Raw genomic sequence first — 21,480 nt, 5'->3', positions numbered from 1 at the left:
TTAAAAATGGCGTCCTCCATGTGGAAGTCAATTTTGACGAAATCGGCAACATTTTTACGAAGGGTATGTACATTTTCATGTTTTAGCATTCATCGGTCAAATGACTACAACTCCCGTACTGACAACAGCAGTGAGCTCTCCCCTCTCATTAAAAGTTGCATATTGACACAACTTCGCCCGGATTCCCATTGCATTAGCCAATAACCGCGAATTATTAAGGTTTGTCGTGAATACCAAAATATCAAGAGAGGGCGCTGTTGAACCCACATTAGGAGTGCGTTTTGGCGACCCCAACCAAAAATTGTTTCGGTTGTTGGTCGTTGGTTCTGCTGTTCAGACTGAACAACAACCGAGTTGTGAGCTCAGTAACCATTTTGGTTGTGACGTCAGAAACAGTTTTTGGTTGGGGTCGCCAAAACGCACTCAAGATAGGCGATGCGTGCGCGCGAGTCGTGCGTGACATGATAACACACCGCGGTAGCAAATCTGCCCCATCTGCCTACCCATAACACATTGCAGTTCTGATTCGAATAAAACTGAATAATGGTCAACTCGTGCCGCACGCAAGCTCGTGTTTGTATCGTACCTAGTCGGACGTAAGCACCAACTTGTAAGCACTCCCAACTCGTACGTACACAGCAACCATGCACCAACCATCCCCATGGAGGTAGAATCATGAATGAGAATTTTACCTCCATCAGGTCCATCATCCATGCACCAACGATCAAACAGCTCGTCACCACACTTACACTACTACTAGTCCTACTAACTAGAACTATGAGATTCGTTCCGCCATCGTCTAACTTAGTTGCGATAATGTAACCCTCCTGCAAATCGTGTACGACAGTTAAGTTTTGAAAGTAAATCAATTTATGATTATGATTTTGAATCCTCAATAGATGGGTTGCAATGCATCACTGATCTCCATCTTTGATGTATGACCACTGCCACTGGAAAAGTGCACGTGTGCATGCGCTGCGCGTGACTCTCATTCATTCATTCATTCATTCATTCATTCATTTTTATTAAAAACCAACTGGCAGCACGAAGCTGAATAATGTGGCACCAGGTAAAAATATTGATAAAAACTGCACAGATAAAAGACATAAAGTTGCATCACCACGGGGTACATACTACATAGGAACATTATAATTCGTAAAAGAAGACACCAATAAAAATATTGTTTAAATGCACAGGGTGTAGTGGGAACCCTCTTATACATTGAAACCCCACTATGGAATAAACTAGCTAAGAAAAAAGGTTCAGTTAGAAACTGAACAGATGACAAAAACAATGATGGCAAAAAAGTAAGAAAACAAGTTTGATAAAACACGATAAGATAAACAAACAAATACAGGATGTTGGAGACCATCATTTGTGAGGGCATACTAATAACTAGCATTGAAAATAAAATTTACAGCCCACACACACACCAATAAAACAAAAGCAAATATAGAAGCTCCAGTCTAAAAAGATTGGTTTAGAGTTTAGTATGGAATGGGATTGCACTATTGCCATAACGCTTAGTCCTATGTTTAGGCACCATATATTTAGTATCATTGCGAAGTCGCATTCTGTGAGTTTTGTTGTTATGAGGGAACCAACCAGCATATCTATCATAGGTACTACATTTTACAGCAAAGTTAGTACATAATTAATCACGTCTATCTTCAAGTTAATGGTAACTCTGAAGGCGTGCACAATTCATCAATTATGGCGACCGGTGGCACGTATTGCAATCCATTGTATATATGAAATATTTTGGGGAGTTTATTCCGTTTTGAAATGTATGCAATGTATATTAGTATTTGTTTCCCGTTGGAAAGTTTCCTAACTTGTCTTGAACATGATGAATAAGTAGGGTAAATTGAAAACTAATTAAATTAGGCCTAAATGTAAACGAAATGCTGGAACTTTGAAGTTAAATATTTCATTTAATAAATATTCAGAAAGCCGTTGCTGTTTGGAAAGTTCCTCATCGAAAGTTACAGTTTTGACTTCTTTTCATGAAAAAAAAAAGGTGTAAGTTTCTTTTTGAGTAAAGTAAAAGTACAAACTTTGCTTTATGTACCAATCCACTTACATCTGAGAAATTGTTTGTCCAATCAACTATAGTAATAATTGATCAGGACTTACTCAGTTTGATGACACAAATGACTGGACAAAGAGACACGTTGAAGTTAAATGCAGTGGACACTATTGGTAATTGTCAAAAACTAGCCTTCACATGTATCACAACATATGCACAAAATAACTAACCTGTGAAAATTTGAGCTCAATCGGTCATCAAAGTTGCGAGATAATAATAAAAGAAGAAAACACCCTTTTCACACGAAGTTGTGTGCGTTTAGATGATTGATTTCGAGACATCAAGTTCTAAATCTGAGGTCTCGAAATCATATTCGTGGAAAATTACTTCTTTCTCGAAAACTATGGCACTTCAGAAGGAGCCGTTTCTCACAATGTTTTATACCATCAACCTCTCCCCATTACTCGTCACCAAGAAAGGTTTTATGATAATAATTATTTTGAGTAATTACCAATAGTGTCCACTGCCTTTAACTGAACATCGCCATGTTGGGACATGTATTACCATAAACACAACAGGTCAAGGGTCACTATGACGTATGGATACTTATGCATATTCAACACAAACATTAGCAGGAATCTTTAGTATGTGTTATTGTGAATTTAAATTTGAATTTATAATTCCTGCCCTCAGTGCTTTCTTTAGCTTTCGTAAAACAATACAGTCACTGACTGTAAGTCTGTGGACGTTTGTGTTTTGTGTCGTACAAAAAGTAGCCAAACCCTTTAAAACAAGCAGCACAAAATAAAAGTATTCTTAATCAAACAAGCTGTCTTTATTTTCTTTGCTTCACAGGTGGAGTCCGTTCAAGCATACAAGAATAATTCACTACTTACAAAGCTTTGTCTGTTTTCCAAGTGTAGCCATACTCAACGAAGGTAGGTTCAACCTTACCACACCTGATGTTGCGCTACCGTTCTGTTTGGAACTGTATAAATTATGTGAACCCCACCAAAATATTTCAAAAATTCAAAGTTCCTGTTTGAGAAGAAATCAGCCAAATCACAGAAAATATCAAAGTCAGGCCTGGAATTTCATCTTATAGATAGAGGGCAAGGCCATTTTCATTTTGCAAAGGGCACTTCCATTGGAAAATCTTGAAGTCAATGGGGAACTTTTGAAGAGGCACCAAGGCCAAGACCAGGGGCAACGGAGGCCATGGCCTTTGGGGTCTGCGTGTAATTTCAGACCTGCAAAGTACCCTTGGTTATTTCTTTGATTAAGAAAACTCCATTGACGACGACCATCTTAAGAAATCCCCCTTTAGAGAGTTGTAAGTAAATATATTAGCCTTGGGCTATTGTAATAGCAACCCCTGGCTGAAATTAAATAAGTGTCTTCTTCAGATGGCTTTGCAAGGTGGACTTGATTTATTGAGTTTATAGACACTTATAAGATGGTTTAGACTTCTTGATACACTTAAAAAGTCACAGTTTTTGTTAAACTTAGTTATCTGTTCATGTTTGTTTTGTTATCTTTCTGCCTTCGATAAAGAATCTGCTTGAAGGGTGGAAACATCAGGCCATTACATTTTTCGGGCAATTTCTTAATTTGTATCTTCCTTTTTTTTTTCCCTGTTTATTGCTTACAGTTTTACAGTGTGTCAAAGATTTTATTGTTCACAAACAACAGGTTTTAAATGTGAGTATTTTGTAGCATAATTACATAATTTGAGAAGAGAGTTTTTAATTTTACCAACATTTGTACAATGATTTTGTTTGGTCTAGTTATTTTAAAGTATATAACTTTTGAAAAAGCATAAACAAATATTAATTTTGACAGAAATATGTGTTTCCCAAACCAGTAATGAAGAGGACAAAGTGGATGATTTTCCGGTCACAATAGCATTTTATCATTTTTCTATTCTTACTAAAAAAAAAAACCAAAAAAACTAATAACGGATTCAGACATGTGATCATTGTAAACAGAAATTTTGAAATTAAAATGTTTTTTTTTTCCCTTCTGATTATCAGCATATTTATTACTGGAAACTTTCATTAGAAAGCTAAACCTGGTAAATATTTTCTCCACAATTGCAGCAATCCATTCATTCTTGCCATCTGGTTATTGCCATACTTCTGTACGAGACTTTTCATGCAGCACCACCCAAAACAAATCACAACAGATTACAACAAATGAAGTGGAGGTAGGTACATGGTTGTTTCTTACAATAAAAAACTATATCCATGTAGTGGTTTGTTTAAATTTTCAGTAGATAAATTTTCAAGGAAAGGTATGCTAGAATTTATATTAATTTATTAAGGGTTACTGACCTTGTACGTCAGCTTTTTTTAATTTATTTTTTAATGGCCTGCCAGGCTTTTGAAATGTAGCCTACCAGGCTTTTACATGGAACTTCGTTTTTTTACTTGTCCGAGGAAGTTTTATTAGCCCGCATTTTAAGCCTTTTTACCAAACTTTACTATTTTGATGTAATAATGGTAGTAGTCATTTTAAACGTTGTTATACGCATTTGGAGAGTAGGTAAACAATTACCATTACAAACAAGTAGGTTAGTTACCCAGGTTTTAGTAGCCCATAAAGGTAACTTGAGAAGCCATTTTTAGCCATTAGCCATTTTTACTGGACAATGTATGCCCGAAGGCCTGTGATAAGGGAACTGAGGTCTTTGGTTTAATGTTTGTGCTGTACTTAATTGTTTTTACAGGACACAGAAGAATTAGACCAGCTATACAAAACAGTTGAATTGAAGGTCAAAGGGCACGATGATTCATTGCTGGACAGCTATGAGTTGTTTGTTACCATGGCAGCCAAGGAGCTTGGCATCCAAGTGGAGAGCGTGTAAGTAGAGAGTAACCCTTTCCAAGAGTTGGTGAAGAGGTTTTCAACTAGTGGTTTAAACCCAACGAGGCCTGGTTCTTGATAATTTTACCAAGACGAAGTCGAGGTAAATTATCAAGAACCAGGCCTCGGCGGGTTTAAACCACTAGTTGAAAACCGATTCAACTCACTTTGATTCCCATTCGTAAATACCTTTTTTCGGCCATAAAAATCAACACGTTTTGGTCAAACAGTAAAATAAATGCAAAAATCATAATTTTTCAATGATTTCTTTCAACACAACACCCCTCCAGCTATGAAATGGTAAGGCCCAGTCAAGGACCTGGGGTAAATACTTTTTAGTGGTCACAAATGAAGGTTTATACACACCCACATGACGCGCTCTCCACCAATAGGAATAGCGAAACTGTCTGAGGTATTTATGAATTGGGTTTAAAGATTGTCAAAGTAGTTTGTTGAAAGGTAGGGTCACAGATTGTTTTTTATCAACATAATGCTGATTTGCAGGCTGTGGACACTATTTGTAATTACTAAAATAATTAAGCATAAAACCTTACTTGGTGATGAGTAATGGGGAGAGGTTGATGGTATAAAACATGGTGAGAAACGGCTCCCTCTGAAGTGACATAGTTTTCGAGAAAGAAGTAATTTTCCACGAATTTGATTGCAGACCTCAGATTAAGAACTTGAGGTCTGGAAATCCACCATCTAAACGCACACAACTTTGTGTGACAAGGGTGTTTTTCATTATTATCTCGAAACTTTGATGACCAATTGAGCTCAAATTTTCACTGGTTTGGTATTTTATGCATATGTTGAGATACACCAAGTGAGAAGACTGGTCTTTGCATTTACCAATAGTGTCCAGTGTCTTTAATCCACTGTCTATGTTATTGTTTTTGTTTTTTCAGAACCAAACCATTGAAAAGGATACAGAGATTGACTCTTCTGAAGTCCAGGCATATCTTCAAGAAACATCGAGTGCAATACGAGATGAGAACACACTTCAGAGTCATTACGGTAACTTATTCTCAAACTCTCCATTTTAACTTGGAAACAGTTTCCAGATTAGCATAAATCAGAACTCTCTCGTGTGTTTTCAGTGTAACAGATGGCGGTGACAGTGGGCAGTGTCAGGGGGGCCTACCCAGAACTAAAGCATTTCGCCCATCACTCTCAGCAAAAGCACAGATTAGCACAGATTTTCCGCAGATTGCACTTCAGCAGTGAGTCCCATATATAAACATTAATAATGTTGTTTTTGATCCATTTTAAAATTGCTCTTCTCGTTTTTAAATGCTTCAACAAAACTACACCTCATTATATTACCACTTTACTGTCACATTACGACACTCCTCCACGATTTCTTCGGTCCACACTTGACATCACTCGCTTGAATGTTCCCAGAGCAAACAAAGTTCTAGGACGGAAGGCTTTCAGTGTGGCTGGTACCATGATTTGGAACAAACTCCCAACTGCCATTAGGAATCTAATACTCTATCTGCTTTTCGTATAGCCTTGCTCAAGGCAGTCGAATTATTCACTCCGAAAAAAGACCGCCGCTGTATAAAAACCCGCCCGTATTCACTGTGCGTAACATCGCACGACACTATGCCCCCGTACACTATCCGCATGCGTCGGCCGTCAGGCCGACAGCCTTGTAGGGTCTGCGTTGAAGCCACTGACCTCATTACTATAACAAGCGAAGAGTTCCCACGGTCAGCTCATTACCATAATGCCCGCGAAAGACGAGACATCTCTACATCACACACCACCACCACGGACGCTCAGCGAGCATGATAGACTCGCGTGATTGGACGTCAAAATGAATAATTCATTTGCCTCACATCCTGTGTTGTCTGATAGGTCTGACGAAAGATATACATATTTATGAGCTGCATACTAGCATATCCGAGAGCCCCCCCAATTTTTTCCACTTGTGGAAATTTTTCAATACAACACATTAAACCCGGAAGTTACAGACCCGTCAAGGCTGTCGGCCTGACTGCCTCCGCATGCGGTCAGTTGTACGAGTGCGGATGACTTGTGTGCACAGTAGTCGTACGATGTGACAGTGTGTATACGGGTGGGCTATGCGGTGTGATCGCGCGCACCACGCACAGGGTATACGGGTGGGTTTACAGCGGCGTCTTTTCGGAGCGAATAATGCGACTGCCTTGAGCAAGGCTACTTTTCGTAAAGTCCTTTTTCCAAGTTAATTTCTTTCAAGTGCGCTATGATCTTGATGGAATAGCGCCTTATAAATTTTAATGGTTATGTTATGTTATGATCTGCTCGCCCTTGATGGATTTAGAGCCCACCACTTAAATTGGTCTAGCTACACCATTGCTGTTAAGAAACCATTCACTTTTGGATAATGTCGTCGTTTGTTTGACTTTAGAAAAATTATGCAAAACAGAAACTTTGATTTTGTTTGTGATGTTTGAAACTTTGCATGGTGTGGAAAAAAAAGAAGTAACTACAGTTACCAATTTTGTGGGTACAGCCCGGTCTAAATCTCTTGTTGGATCAGTGTTGGCTGAATACTGTGGTCTGGACAATTTAAACAGTTTGCTAATGTTCACTTTTCACTGATTATTCTTCTTTTTATTGATTGTGTTACTTATGGAGATTATTGTTAACTTGGCAAACACGGGAAAATATTAACACTGGTGATTCTACCTACCTTCTTCTTGGTTTAGTGAAAATATGTCAATTCTTGTTTTAGGATTTCAGAAGCAGGTTTCTCAAATAACTTTATTTCAAACGGTCAAACATTGTTTGCATAATATGAACTTCATTACCAGTTAGCTTTCAGACTAACACTAATGCCACTGGACACTTTTGGTAACTGTCAAAGACCACATAATTAGGCATTAAGTAACAAACTTGTGTTGAGTTCAATCGGACATCGATTTTGCGAGAGAATAATGAAAGAAAAAACACCCCGTCACACGAAGTTGTGTGCTTTATCTAGATGCTTAATTTTGAGACCTCAAATTCTTAATCTGAGGTCTCGAAATCAAATTCGTGGAAAATTACTTCTTTCTCGAAAACTACGTCACTTCAGAGGGGGCCATTTCTCACAATGTTTTATACTATCAACCTCTCCCCATTACTCGTTACCAAGTAAAGTTTTATGCTAATAATTATTTTGAGTAATTACCAATAGTGTCCACTGCCTTTAGCTGTGTGTCACTCTTAATTGCTAAGCAAAGTGTGATGTAACAACAAATCACTATGGTGATTCCGACAGCTTTTCTTGAGATGGTAGCTCTGTGTGAAATCTGTACTCTCTTTCTCAAGGGAGAAGTAATCCTTGATCTGCCTGTTTTAATCAAGTTTATTTACCAATCTAACTTTTCATTCTCAATATGCTCTCTAGTTAATGCACCTGACTGGAACCACGGCTGATGTATTCTTAGAGTACGTTGAGAGAAATCTTCCTGAAGGAGTCGCAATGAAAGTGACAAAAGTGAGCATCCTACGTCTCTATTGGTTTGACTTTCGATTTAAATTTTAATATAAATTCCGACATCGATGGGGGGGACCTACCCATATCCCCCGCCCCAGTTTCTTCTCTATTCACTTGTCACTAATAATTATTTTTAAATTGACCGTACTTATTTTGTACTTATTTTAAAGTAAATTGCTGTAATGCCTTTTGGTCAGGTCTATCTTATTTCTTTCTTTCTTGACATATACCAATAAAATTATGTGAACTTGGGGTTAAGTCCCCGTAATTTGAGATAAATAACATCATTAAAAACAGTTCCTTTCTCTTGTCTTAAGGCACTGGACACCTTTGGTAATTGTAAAAGACCAATATTCTCACTTGATGTATCCCGACATATGCATAAAATAACAAATCTGTGAAAAGTTTGACTTTATTGGTCATCAAATTCACAAGAGAATACCTTGTTGCACAAACTTGTGTGCTTTCAGATGCAGTCTTTTAATATTTGACTGAGAAATTACCTCTTTCACAAAAACTATATTACTTCAGAGGGAGCCATTTCTCAAAATGTTTATCACCAGCTCTCAACTGCTCAGTACTAAGCAAGTTTTTATGGTAACAACTATTTTAGAGTATAACCAATAGTGTCAAGTGCCTTTAAAATCATGAAACACTCGAATTATTTAAATTGTCGTTCACTGTTCTATGACGTGTTAATGTATTCTTCTTATTGTGAAATCTTTGTTTACAGTGTGCTCTAGAGAAGCTGCCTGAGCATCTACAAACCCCTCCTGAGGCGAGCATTGATTCATCCTCATCAACTTCCGCATCCTCCTCTTCCTCATCGGAAGATGAAGATGAAAGTCTGAGACAAGTTAAGGAGTAGCAATGATACATTTAGTTTTTCAGTCACATTCAACATTACTTGGGGTTCTCATTGTATCCAGTGACCAGTTTCATGGAGCTGCTTTTAAAGGTCGGGTATCAGAGTGGTTGTTGTAACGTCATCATCATCATCATCATCATCATAATCATCATCATCATCATCATCCCTTGTCCTTTGATGGAATAGTAGAAGCACACTTTTCTCCTTCCCCGATTTAGATGACCGCCAGAAGGAGTCCATAAGATTAGGTGCGATTTGGGTTGATCAGTTGTATGCAACATAATGTGAAAGTTTCAGCTGAAAACCTGTCTATGCGCTAAGCACAACAGAACTACGCTTACCAGAATAGGGTTACCAGCCAAAATTACATCTGTGTGGGTTGTATCATGGAGGCATGGTTGTATCTTGCTTCTTTTTGCTTAGCCAAAAGTTGTTAAGCATAATTTTTTGCTTAAGCGGCTCTTTGACATTTATAGGCCCTAGTTGCCTCTCCAATTTTCTTTTTAAATGCTTTCACAAAAATTGAATTGACCACTCTCGCTATTTTTTGTTAGGTTGGGCATGAGTGTTAGAATTTATGGGCAAACGTACAAATATTTCTGAACGCGAATTGATATCCTGTCTGTTTGTTTACAAATTGGGTTTTGGGTTGCGCTGAGTCAGTTTATCAACTGACAGATTTAAAATTGGGGTTTGGTCAGTTACATCTGTTTGGGTGTGGTCCTAATTCTAACCAGAGTCGTTTTGATGTGGGTCATTACTCTGACAAGTAAAAAAGACAATTAATTTATCCTCAATAATTCTGTTTTTCTGAATTTTCAGTTCCGTCTCATTTAATAATCAGAACTACAAGTCTTTATTGTGAAAATGCTTATAAATTGTGAGCATAGTATGTTTAACCTGTTGGATTTGATGATGTAATAAAGACAACAATCGTGCAAAACCACCGGTGGTTATTGTGTTATCGATACATTGTTATTTATTTGTTGTATTTTGTTTCTTGTAGTATGAAAATAAAATTAATTCATGTACTGACTTGAATTGAGTTAGATCATTATTTTACGGCTCCCAAAATTTAGAGAATTGTAAATATGAAGGCCTTGTCACAAAAGGCAATTTACTCGGAACCAGTTCCAGGAAGGAAATTTAATTCACATGTCACTTTCTCAATGTACAATGGGCACAATATTGGTAATCACTCAAACTAATTGTTGGCGTAAAAATTTACTTGGAAACGAATAATTGAGAGCTAATGATAATGGAAAACATTGTGACAATGTATCGTCTGCTTAGCAAACACAGCAGAACATAGAACAAAGACATAAACTGGTTCCTGTTGGCACAACATAAATTACCAGTTGGTGACTGGTTCCTTCAACTGGTTCCGGTTGACACAAGAATTACCAGTTAACTGGTTCATTCAACAGGTTTGAACTGGTTCTCTGTTGACACACCAATAATTACCAGTTGGAAACTACTTCCTTCAACTGGTTTCAACAGGTTATTTTGTAACCAGTGGAGCTACCATTTGAATCCAAAAGGTACCAGTTGGACACCAGTTAATTCCAGTTTAAAACAGTTGAAACCATGAGTTGACTGTTTAACTGCGTTTCAACTGGAATTTGCACCTGCGCAGAGTGTGGGTTCGACTCCTGGTCTTGACACTTTACATAAATGTATGTATAATAGATGCTTCTAATCACCAGAAGTAAATGCCTGGGTAAGGGTAAATATCGTGATCCATTCTTGCACAGAAAAGGTGCCCCAAAACACTTCGTGCTGTAAAAAAAAATACCATTGAATATACCATTGTTATCCATTTAAGAGACGTTTTGTATTGTACTTTTGCGAGAGGAAACTAGCAAAATTAACAAAAATCCCAGGGCTGGAACACCATTTTATCATGCAGATACCGAGACGCAAAAGCTATAGTTTTCAACGGCAAATCAATTCAGGCATGACTTCAATTTTGCTTTATGTAACAAGCAAACTTATTCATTCATAGAAATGGCTGTTTACAAACAGCTGCAAAATACTGGCCTCACGTTTTGACCCTACTCTTGCTACTTCTCACGTAGCAGCTACGTGAGAAGAACTGAGATAATAAGTCATGCATTCAGTTCAATGATAAAAGTTCGTGTCGCCACAACCACCCACATGATGTTCCATATGTGCCACCTTTATTCCAAATTTTTTTACCGTCGCATTTTTTTCCGTCGCATTATTTTCCCCGTCGCATTTTTTTTCCCTTTCCGTCGCATTTTTTTCCCGTCGCATTTTTTTTACCGTCACATTTTTTGACTAATTTAGGAGCAGAATGAGAGCACAAATTAGCTCTTGATGTGGTTCAGTTATTAAAGAAATTCTCTGTGCTTTTTGTTCTGCTTGTTTTTGGGTATTTACATTTGTTTTGTTGTCTTTAACAATATTAATAGTTTAGATAGGGCCTAATAATTTTTCCATCCACAGGCTATTGATGCGCGGAGTGTTGGCAGGGGCAATTCTACAGGGCGCGAAATCAGGGATGACGTTTACACACAACCTAAGCCTTCTTAAGGAGCAGGCATATAAGACCGCGGCCGTCGATTTTACCAAATTCTTCCTAACTTAGGATTAATCTTAGGGGTAAGAGGACTCGCCCTACTCGTTAGGATTAATCCTAGAGTTTCGTGAAATCGACTTGGGGAAGTTTGTTACTTGGAGCTTTGTGAATGGGGGACCGGGCCTTAGTGCCTTATGTCCATCCGTTTGACCTAGCCGACATAGAAAACGTTGCTCGGATGCTGAAACACCAGCAAATCTTGTAAAGATTAGTTCTTATTAAGGTGAAACCGAATCTCCAAGTTAGCAACACAGTTACAGAAGTAAACTCAAGAAAACTCAACGTATGCATTTTCTAGAAAGCTCAAAGTTCATCACGTGGGAGTCACATGGAATTACCCCCCCCCCCCCCCACAATGTTTAAAAAAAAAAAAAAAAATGCGACGGTAAAATTTGTTTTGAATAAAGGTGGCACATTATGGAACACCATACCAACAAAATTATCCAACGAACCTTGAATCTGTGCACAAACGGCATTATTCATAAGAATTGTAGAGCCGGAATGCAATAGACAGCACATAATGGGTCCCGCGAGTTTAGTGACAATACCGAAAGTGCATACTCAAGGTTTAACATCACAAAAAGAAAAATTTAGGTCTACGATAAACTGTTGAATATCAAACATTGCACTTTTTATAGGAATTTACTCCCCAAAATGATTGCACCACCCAAGAAAATCCATACTTAGATTTGTTGATGCCTGAATTGATTTCGATTTCAAAAAAATTGTTAAACATTATTTGAATAAAAAAACTGAGTGATCACTGGGGCTGAGAGGGGCTTTGATCTGCCTTACGTGTTTCTGAATGGAGGAATATTGTCCCATTCAGGCGAGGCGAGATGCTCATTCATAGGTAAAATCGGGCACCATGACTGATAATAGTTAGAAATAGACTGACGCAACCAAGAACTGTTTTGATCCTATATATTAATAAATACCTACAACCCCGTATGGGGTGGGTAAATAATACGGGTAAGGCCTACACATACGTTACAACCGCGATTACGAATACATAAGTGTTGAAATGGCGGCGACCATCAACAGTAATGCTAGGAGTCCACTGGGCCAGCGCAATTTACTGTGGCGCCTAGTGTCGCCAATAGTGTGCCTAGTGGCGTGTAGTGGCTCAAACTGCCTCCCAACTGGCTTGGTGTCCCGTAACGGCACCAAATTTGAATGTGGCGACAAGAAAATTTCAAAATGTTTGAAATTTTCGTCGCGCCACTTACATCGAGCAATCAGCGCCAAGTGTCCGCCAAGTGGCACCAAATGGCGCGAACATATCGCCCTTTGGTGCAAACAATCCGCCAATTGGAATCCACTGGAATGTTGATTTCGCGCCACATGACGCCCAACAGAGGCGGACAGCTCGCCAAAGCGCGCCAAATGGCACCCGATTGGTGATTACTTCGCCAAATGCCACCTGGTTGCCCGCCATTCGGCGCCACTTGCCATCTATAAAAGCAGGGCGGCATCGCAGGACTTTCTCACACAACTTTCATGATTCGACTCGACAACACCTCCACGCAGTTTTTCCTTCACAATTTCTACAAGATTTCACACAATTTTCAACGAAGATGCAGCTGAGGAGGGTCTGAACCAGGTAGCCGATGGCCGGTATTTATATAGTCAGCAAGTAGCGCCAAGCGGCGGCAAGTTCAAACCAATTTGGCGACCTTTGGCACAAACTAACCACCAATGGGCGCAAAGTAGCCGTCTATTGGCGCGAATGGCGCCATATGGCACCCAGTTTATTCCACTTGGCGACACATGCCGAGCGGACATTAATTCGGCGCCACAGCGAGCCACTACGCGCCAATCACATAATCTTTGGCGCGACTGACACCAACTGGCGCTGGCCCAGTGGACTCCTAGCAACATGGCTCAGACTCAGAGATCTTCAGCTACTAGCGGAGAAATTCAACTGAAGACAGTCGAAATGCACACAAGTGGTGGGCCACTTCGTATAGTAGTTGCTGGTTATCCCACAATTGAGGGAGAAACGATTCTCGACAAACAACGATTTGCACGGGAGAAGTTTGATCATTTACGGAAGATGTTGATGTTCGAACCGCGCGGCCATTATGACATGTTTGGTTCGATTTTGGTCGAACCTAACTTAGAAGGGGCAGACATTGCGACTTTGTTTATTCACAATGAAGGCTACAGCCCCATGTGCGGCCATGGTGTAATTGCTTTGGGTCGTTTTGCCGTGGACAACGGCTACGTAAAGCCTCAGATACCAGAAACTGTGGTAGCAGTGCAGTGTCCGTGTGGACTGGTGAACGCATTCGTCGAGTACGATGGAAAGAAAACTGGGCGTGTCAGATTCCACAGTGTGCCCGCCTTTGCATTTGCTCTCGGTAAGTTTCCCTTTTATCTTTGGTTTCACCCGTTTCATCCGTTTCACCACGGGATAACTTTCCGTATCCCCACCTTTTCACTATTTTTTTTTTCAATAAAAGGGATATCTTAGATACTATATTATTTCCTTTCGAAGTGGTGGCGTGATCGGAATCTTTTCCTATCCTAATATTTGAATTCCATATTTTGTGCTTATAGACAATATTTTACTATAGTGTACTGCTAGAGTGGGATTCGAACCTACCAGCTCCGGATTTAAGTGCTGTGACATCCTGTGCTCTACCAACAACCAACTGAGCTGCTCTAATTGCGGTCTCCCATGTTGCCAGTATCTTTGTTAGGGGTGTCAAGTCAGAGTCATTGATGTTGTAAATAGCAACTAGCTCAGCTCAAATTGTATTATAGGTTCTAGCATCCAGTGTCACCATGGTCTTAAAGGCAGTGGACACTATTGGTAATTGCTCAAAATAATTATTGCCATAAAACCTTACTTGGTGACGAGTAATGGGGAGAGGTTGATGGTATAAATCATTGTGAGAAACGGCTCCCTCTGAAGTAACGTAGTTTTCGAGACCTCAAATTTAGATGAGGTCTCGAAATCAACTTGCGTCTGAAAGCACACAACTTCGTGTGACGAGGTTGTCTTTTCTTTCTTTATGATCTCGCAACTTCGGCGACCAATTGAGCTCAAATTTTCACAGGTTTGTTATTTGATGCATGTTGAGATACACCAAGTGAGAAGACTAGTCTTTGACAATTACCAATAGTGTCCACTGTCTTTAACAAGTATGGCGTTGGAATAATATGTCGCTATGTAAGGAAAAGTGTCCGTATCACCCCACCCTTATTTCATTCGATATGAAGATAATATCTAATCATCCTCAATGATATATCCCTTTTGCAAAAATGTGTGAAAAAGTGGTGGCGTGATACGGAAAGTATATGTGGAGCTTTTTATACATAGTCAGTATGACTCGATTTCCTCTTATTGATAGAAAACATTTTAAATGAAATTCAGCAAAATTCACGCCTTGACATTTTCGTACAACCAGGTACGGTCTTTCAAGAATAAAAAGGGTAAATTTGTTGGTGCTTCCCTAGCCTTGCTCAAGGCAGTATGCGTCGACCTGACGGCCGACGCATGCGGATAGTGTCCGGGGGCATCGTGTCGTGCGATGTTACGCACATGAATACGGGTGGGGTTTTATACAGCGGCGGACATTTTTCGGACTGAATAATTCGACTGCCTTGAGCAAGTCCAGTGCTTCCCCATCCAGTGACGCTGTAGTTTGTTAGCTTTTGTTGTATTGAAATGTATTGAACCGATTGAATGTATTGTGTGTCTACCCGCAGGTCACCAAATTTCTTTTTCTTTTATCTGCAAATTATTCATTCTTTTTCGTACGTGACCTCTGTGTGATTTTATAATTAGCCCAAAGGGCCTCTGAAATTCAGTCTTTTTCGGCCTTATCTGAAAAGTATTGACAGAAATAATGTAGCAGTACATTGAAATGAAATGCATAACTGTCGCTTTGTATGAAAAAAATCGGTGCTACTCAAATTTAAAAAAGAGAAATTTGTACGCAAAAAATTGCTTCAAAAAGAAAGAAAACAAGTCACAAAAAACACGACAGATTGTCCCGTTATGAATGTCAGCAACAGTCCAAAAATAGTATACATGGATAGATTATTTAATATTCTTCCTGGAAATGTTAAAAGCGAGACCGGATCGGTACCTAGTCCAGTCAGGATACAGCAGTTTCCACCGGTAGTCCAAAACCCACGTTACGTAAAAATCAACTATTAAACAGGATGGTTTTCCTGCACGGTGATTGGCTGACGATGACATCAAACATTGATGTAGCAGCTTGCTGTGTTTTGTTTTTTTTATGGTTCCCCGACCCCCAGGCTAGCGTTATTCAATAACAAAAGTGCCTGTATGAGATGACCCTCCAGCTCATATAATTATCAAGTCCAGGCCTCGGCGCGGGTTTAAACCACTAGCAGACAATCTCTTCACCACACATTGATTCCCTTAGTTATAGTTGTCAATGTTATTTATTTATTTGACCTACAATAGCATTACAAATTTCTTATTTTTTTGCAATACGCCTCTCTTAATATTAATATGCATGAGGTACGTCACAATGAATGCTAACTCAAAACGAGGCGATGGGCGCAGTCACTGCAAATCATGGGGGACGTGCGCCCATAGCCTCATTTTGGGTACGAATTATGATGTCATGCATGAATATTAAGAGAGGCGTATTATCCTAAGTCGTGGTCATGTCCCACATACTATAAAAGCCCGGTTAATACTTCACGCGAATGTGATACGAAATGTAACGTCACAGCCCTGTTTTCCGTCATATGTTTCGCAGGAGTTCGGCTCGGCACAATCAACCGGATGCGAATTGGTTGTGAATTCGTATCACACTCGCAGAAAGTATGAACCGGGCTTTAATCGTACTATTTAGCAATCTAGTGTATTGTTCCATACATACGGTCTATGACCATTGGGAGAATTGAGGTTTACGATATTAATTTGTATGATTATCTGTTGCAGGTGCTAACGTGAATGTACCAGGACACGGTGATATCAAAGTGGACATTGGATATGGTGGCGCCTTCTACGCCTTCATCACAGCACAAGAATTTGGTCTTGATGTCAGGACAAGTCGTGTCCGTGATATCGCTATTCTCGCTACCTCTGTTAAGAATGCTGTCAAGGCGCAGGTTCCACTGAGCCACCCAATAAATGAAACCTTGCGTTCCTTTATGGAGTGATTGTTACTGATGGTGATGATGAATGGAGTGACAAACCAACTGCCAACATATGCGTCTTCGCTAATGCTCAGGTAACGTGCGTTTGAACAAGAAGTCTGAAAGGGAGCATCTTCATTTCATTTATTTTCCAGCCATTTCACAAAAAAATAATAAAATATAAATAAAACTATTCGACTTTTACAATGATATAAGGTTTGCGGTAAGACCATGTAATGATAATCTTTAATTGAGTTTTGGTTCTGGAAAACACCATATTTCAACTCGACGTTTCAATCAGTATGATCTGATCGTTTTTTTTTAGAGAGAGCTGGACTCTGATGATTCAGCTGTTTGTACTGATGATGCGGATTAGCTTGGTGTAGAGATGATCATGGGTCCTTAGACTTGATTCAAGTCTTAGATTGCGGTTATTCTTCTGCATCTCAGCCACGAAAAAACGCCCCCATATGGGTGATTCGTTTCGCTTCCCTGTGTCGACCCCGTGTGCTCATCCAAGTGGCCGCGTATTATTTTCCAGGACGAACGTGGGCACTGATTATTCGTTCTGGAAAAGTCGCCTATTTTTTTTTTCAGGACGAACGTGTGCAGATATTTACTCACTTTCCACCTGAAAATTAAAATACGCATCATCACGTGAAATTTCTCGTGGTGACGTCAGAGCACCTCGGGACAGCCCCAAGTGCCCCTATCTACAAGCGGGTCACTTGGGGCTGGCCGACTATTATTGGGCATCTATGTCACTGCACGTCGTATCAAATTAATGATATCATTGTATTCAATGGAATCACTGGATCTAGCGGCAGGGACCTGTCTTCATCCGCAAGGATAAAGACAGGGGCCCGGTGTGGCGGTTTCAGTCTTCCGCCGTGTTCAGTTTTCCGGGTGACCTGTCAGATACCGCCGCGAGTACCCTGGCGAGTACTGTAGTTCTCTCAGCAGTGACACCACATTGATAATATTACGATTCTTTTCTGTGTAGTCACATAATCTCTTGCCCCATCTTTACATGTATTCATGGGTACAACTTTAGGCAGGTCACACTCTGCTTGCATAAAAAACAACTCATACGATTCACGCGTTTGCCGCTAGTTGTACTCGACTCGTGGACGCCGCCATGACAGCTACCGGAGGGTAACGGATGACTCAATACGGCACTAAAAATGGACTACTTTCGCTTCCTGTGCGCAGGCATCGCATGACGTAATGCTACCGTATTTGGTCATTCGGAAATTTGAACACAGCGGAAAATTGAAAACGCCACACCGGTCTATCATGCGCCCTAACTCGCAATTAATCTTAGGCTAATTGACGAAGAAAGATCACAAGAGGGCGCTGTTTGTAGCGGCTATCAGGACGACTAAACAGCCACGATCAAAGACTTGGAACCAAGTCTAGTATAGGTCCTGCACAAGATGCATTATTCATTCATATCAGCCATTTCGATACAGGATAATACAACAATACTTCCCGATGGGCCAGGAGAAACATAAGCAAAGCACTGTGCCCCGTACGGAAGACCTGCCTCCCAACATCTGCGCCCAATTTCATAGCGCTGCTAACGTAACGGTAAGCAAATTTGCGTGCAATACTGTAGCAGAAAAAAATGCTTAAGCCTTAGCGTATTTCACAGGTTGGCAGAAAAATTGGGCGGTCATTGCGGGTTTACCGTGTATTTGCATTGTGACGTCATTTATTTTCGTGCGGTAAGCACCGGAAGGTTAGCATGCCTGTTCGTGTGCTTACGGTTAGCAGCACTATGAAATAGAAATTGCGCAGTAAGCACAATCGGCCGCTAAGCAGCGCTTGAAATTGGGCCCAGGTCTAAATACAACTATAATAAAACGAATACTCAAGTAACAATGTTTGCACAAAAACAAAAAAAAAGGAAAATGGAGTATAAATAAACTCATGTTCATGTACATCAATGGTTTACATCTTGAATATGAATTGAAGCGAGCAAATAATATGCAATATTGTATCTACAACCAAATAAATCAATACAAACCGAAAATTACAATGAATACCCAGGTAATATACAAACTCATATAAAGTATAACTTATATAGTTCATAAATATATTTGTTCATCTAATATATTTCAAGAATTTAAATATATACGTAATAAATAAATAAATAAATAAATAAATAACTAGTGAATAAATAAATAAATTCTTGAAATAGAGGTGAACAAATAAATGTATGAACTATATTATTGATAAATTGTGGAACATTATGTTAAGAAAGGATTCCCTTTGAGTTCGTTCGGAGTAATAATATATGGTTTGGATGGATTTGTCCACCCCAAAAATATGGATGAATTTGACATTCTTCAGAAAAAACAGTGACGAACCTTACATAATTTTTATGTGATTATTGTATTGTCATAATTTTGCCTGTAAGATTACATTGACAATTCCAATCTATGACTCTACATTTGAAAGACAAACTGACATATCTGTATATGGTCAAATGTTTCTGATCTATCCTAACATGCATTGGATGACATTTATTTTGATCTGCTCCTTCTTTGCAGGCTGATAGGTCCCCGTGTGGGTCAGGAACAACAGCTCGCGTTGCAGTACAATATGCAAAAGGTCAGATTGCCCTTGGTCAAACCCGTCGCTCAGAGAGTGGCATAAGTGGCACCATTTTCACAGGTAAACCCATTCAGACAACCAAGTGTGGTTCTTTAGATGCAGTTATTGTTGAGGTCTCAGGGAAAGCGAATTACATCGGAGAAGCAACTTATACTCTAGAGGAAGACGATCTGGTTGGAAAAGGTTTTTTGTTGAGATAGATCAAAAAGTGACGTAACTTAATTGTCTTTCTTTAAAAAAAAATTGGCTTATTCTAATTTAAATGTACTTTTTACATTATATTAAAAGGAACACACCCATGGTAACCCTTACCCGGCACATGGGGTTTTAGTATTTTATTTTACTATTAAATTATTACGTAAGAATATGCAACCGTACATTGTTATGCACTTGATCGATGCATTTGCTCAACATTATCAACGGTCTATTTCAAGGATGTGTGGTTTCAATGACGGCGTTGTGATGGATTGGCTGCTTCCAGAAACCCCAAATTTTGCACGAGAAAAAAAATACGTGTGCACGAGATAATTAATTCGTGCGCACCATAATAATCATGTCGTGCGCACCAGATAATAATGTAGTGTGCGCGAGATTTGTTGCGCGGACGAGATGTCTTTTAATAAACAATTTTATTCTTTTTAATAATTGTTATGTATTTTTTTTATAAACAATTAATTTTTAACGAATGAAGTGTGCACGAGAAAATGTGCACCATTATGTCGTGCGCACTAGATAATAATGTAGTGTGCACGAGATATCTTGTGCGCACGAGGTAATCAATGTTCTAAATATCCCAAATATCCCTTTAGGGCCTCCGTAATAAATTATACAACTGCCATGATATTGTGTACACAAACTAATGATGGTATGCGTTCATTCCCTTAAGCAAAATGTTTCGGTAAAACTTACTCCTCTAATAGGTTTCACTTGGTTAAAGGCAGTGTACACTATTAGTTATTACTCAAAATAATTATTAGCATAAAAACTTACTTGGTAACGAGTAATTGGGAGCTGTTGCTAGTGAGAAACGACGCCTTGTGAATTAACCTAGTTTTCGTGAAAGAAGTAATTTTCAACGAATCAAGCAATATCTGAAAGCACACAACGTCGTGTGACAAGAGGGTGTTTTTTCTTCATTATCTCGCAACTTCGACGGACGGTTTTCATTAACTTATTACTATTTTTTGCACTCCAACCATTGGTTTTGGTGACTCATTTATAATCAATAAAGTTATTTGTATTTTTGTTGAGGAAACCTACATTTTTGAGTGACTGTTCCTTCTTTCGCGTTACCTCGCGTGTTTACTCTTTTCGTTACGTAGATTAACCGAGTTATTTTTTTTAGTGAGTTCCCCTCCCCCTTCCACGCAGCGTCTAGTTTAATTTCAGTGACAAAATTTTGTTTTAACGTCATTCAATACAATAATGAACATTATTTCGAAATTACACTATGCAATAATAGTATGAGGTATGATATTAATTAGATACACATTGATTCAATAAAATTATGACAACATTCAGGAATAGTACATTCATGAATGACACAAAACTGGCTCAAAATAAACGATCAGAAGACAGAATTTATCATTATAGGTTCAAAACAGCAATCATCTAAAGTTCATATTCCATCTATTAGAATTGGTGATTCGTCCATCATACCATCTACTCAAGTCCGTAATCTTGGCATTATCTTTGATTCGTCACTATCCATGGAACCTCACGTGACAACAATTTCTAGATCAGTTTGCATGTCAATCCGTAACATTGGACACATTCGGAAATATCTTGACAAACACACCACTGATATACTTGTTCACGCTTTCATCACTTCCAAAATCGACATGGGCAATTCACTGCTTTTTGACATCAGGAGAAACCAACTAAAACTTCTGCAGCAT

At 39.1% G+C, this 21,480-nt stretch overlaps 2 protein-coding genes across 2 annotated transcripts; both read left to right on the top strand.

The window, feature by feature from the left end:
- Positions 1-13: 13 nt before the first annotated feature.
- On the top strand, positions 14-10,180 carry LOC117292859 (28S ribosomal protein S10, mitochondrial-like). Its single transcript, XM_033775032.1, has 8 exons — positions 14-63; positions 2,885-2,967; positions 3,681-3,730; positions 4,129-4,235; positions 4,758-4,891; positions 5,803-5,911; positions 8,277-8,366; positions 9,100-10,180. The coding sequence occupies exons 1-8, from the start codon at positions 19-21 to the stop codon at positions 9,232-9,234; spliced, it is 753 nt and encodes a 250-aa protein (XP_033630923.1). The 5' UTR covers positions 14-18; the 3' UTR covers positions 9,235-10,180.
- Positions 10,181-13,385: 3,205 nt separating this feature from the next.
- On the top strand, positions 13,386-20,704 carry LOC117292097 (trans-L-3-hydroxyproline dehydratase-like). Its single transcript, XM_033774023.1, is given in 4 exon segments — positions 13,386-14,199; positions 16,767-16,961; positions 16,964-17,058; positions 19,519-20,704. Coding segments are annotated over 4 exon segments (1,038 nt in total). The 5' UTR covers positions 13,386-13,715; the 3' UTR covers positions 19,783-20,704.
- Positions 20,705-21,480: the final 776 nt, after the last annotated feature.

The sequence above is a fragment of the Asterias rubens genome, chromosome 1 (genome assembly GCF_902459465.1).
Source record: "Asterias rubens chromosome 1, eAstRub1.3, whole genome shotgun sequence".
Classification (NCBI taxonomy): domain Eukaryota; kingdom Metazoa; phylum Echinodermata; class Asteroidea; order Forcipulatida; family Asteriidae; genus Asterias; species Asterias rubens.
The sequence above is the reverse complement of the archived record's forward strand: the minus strand, read 5'-3'. Positions and strand labels throughout refer to the sequence as shown.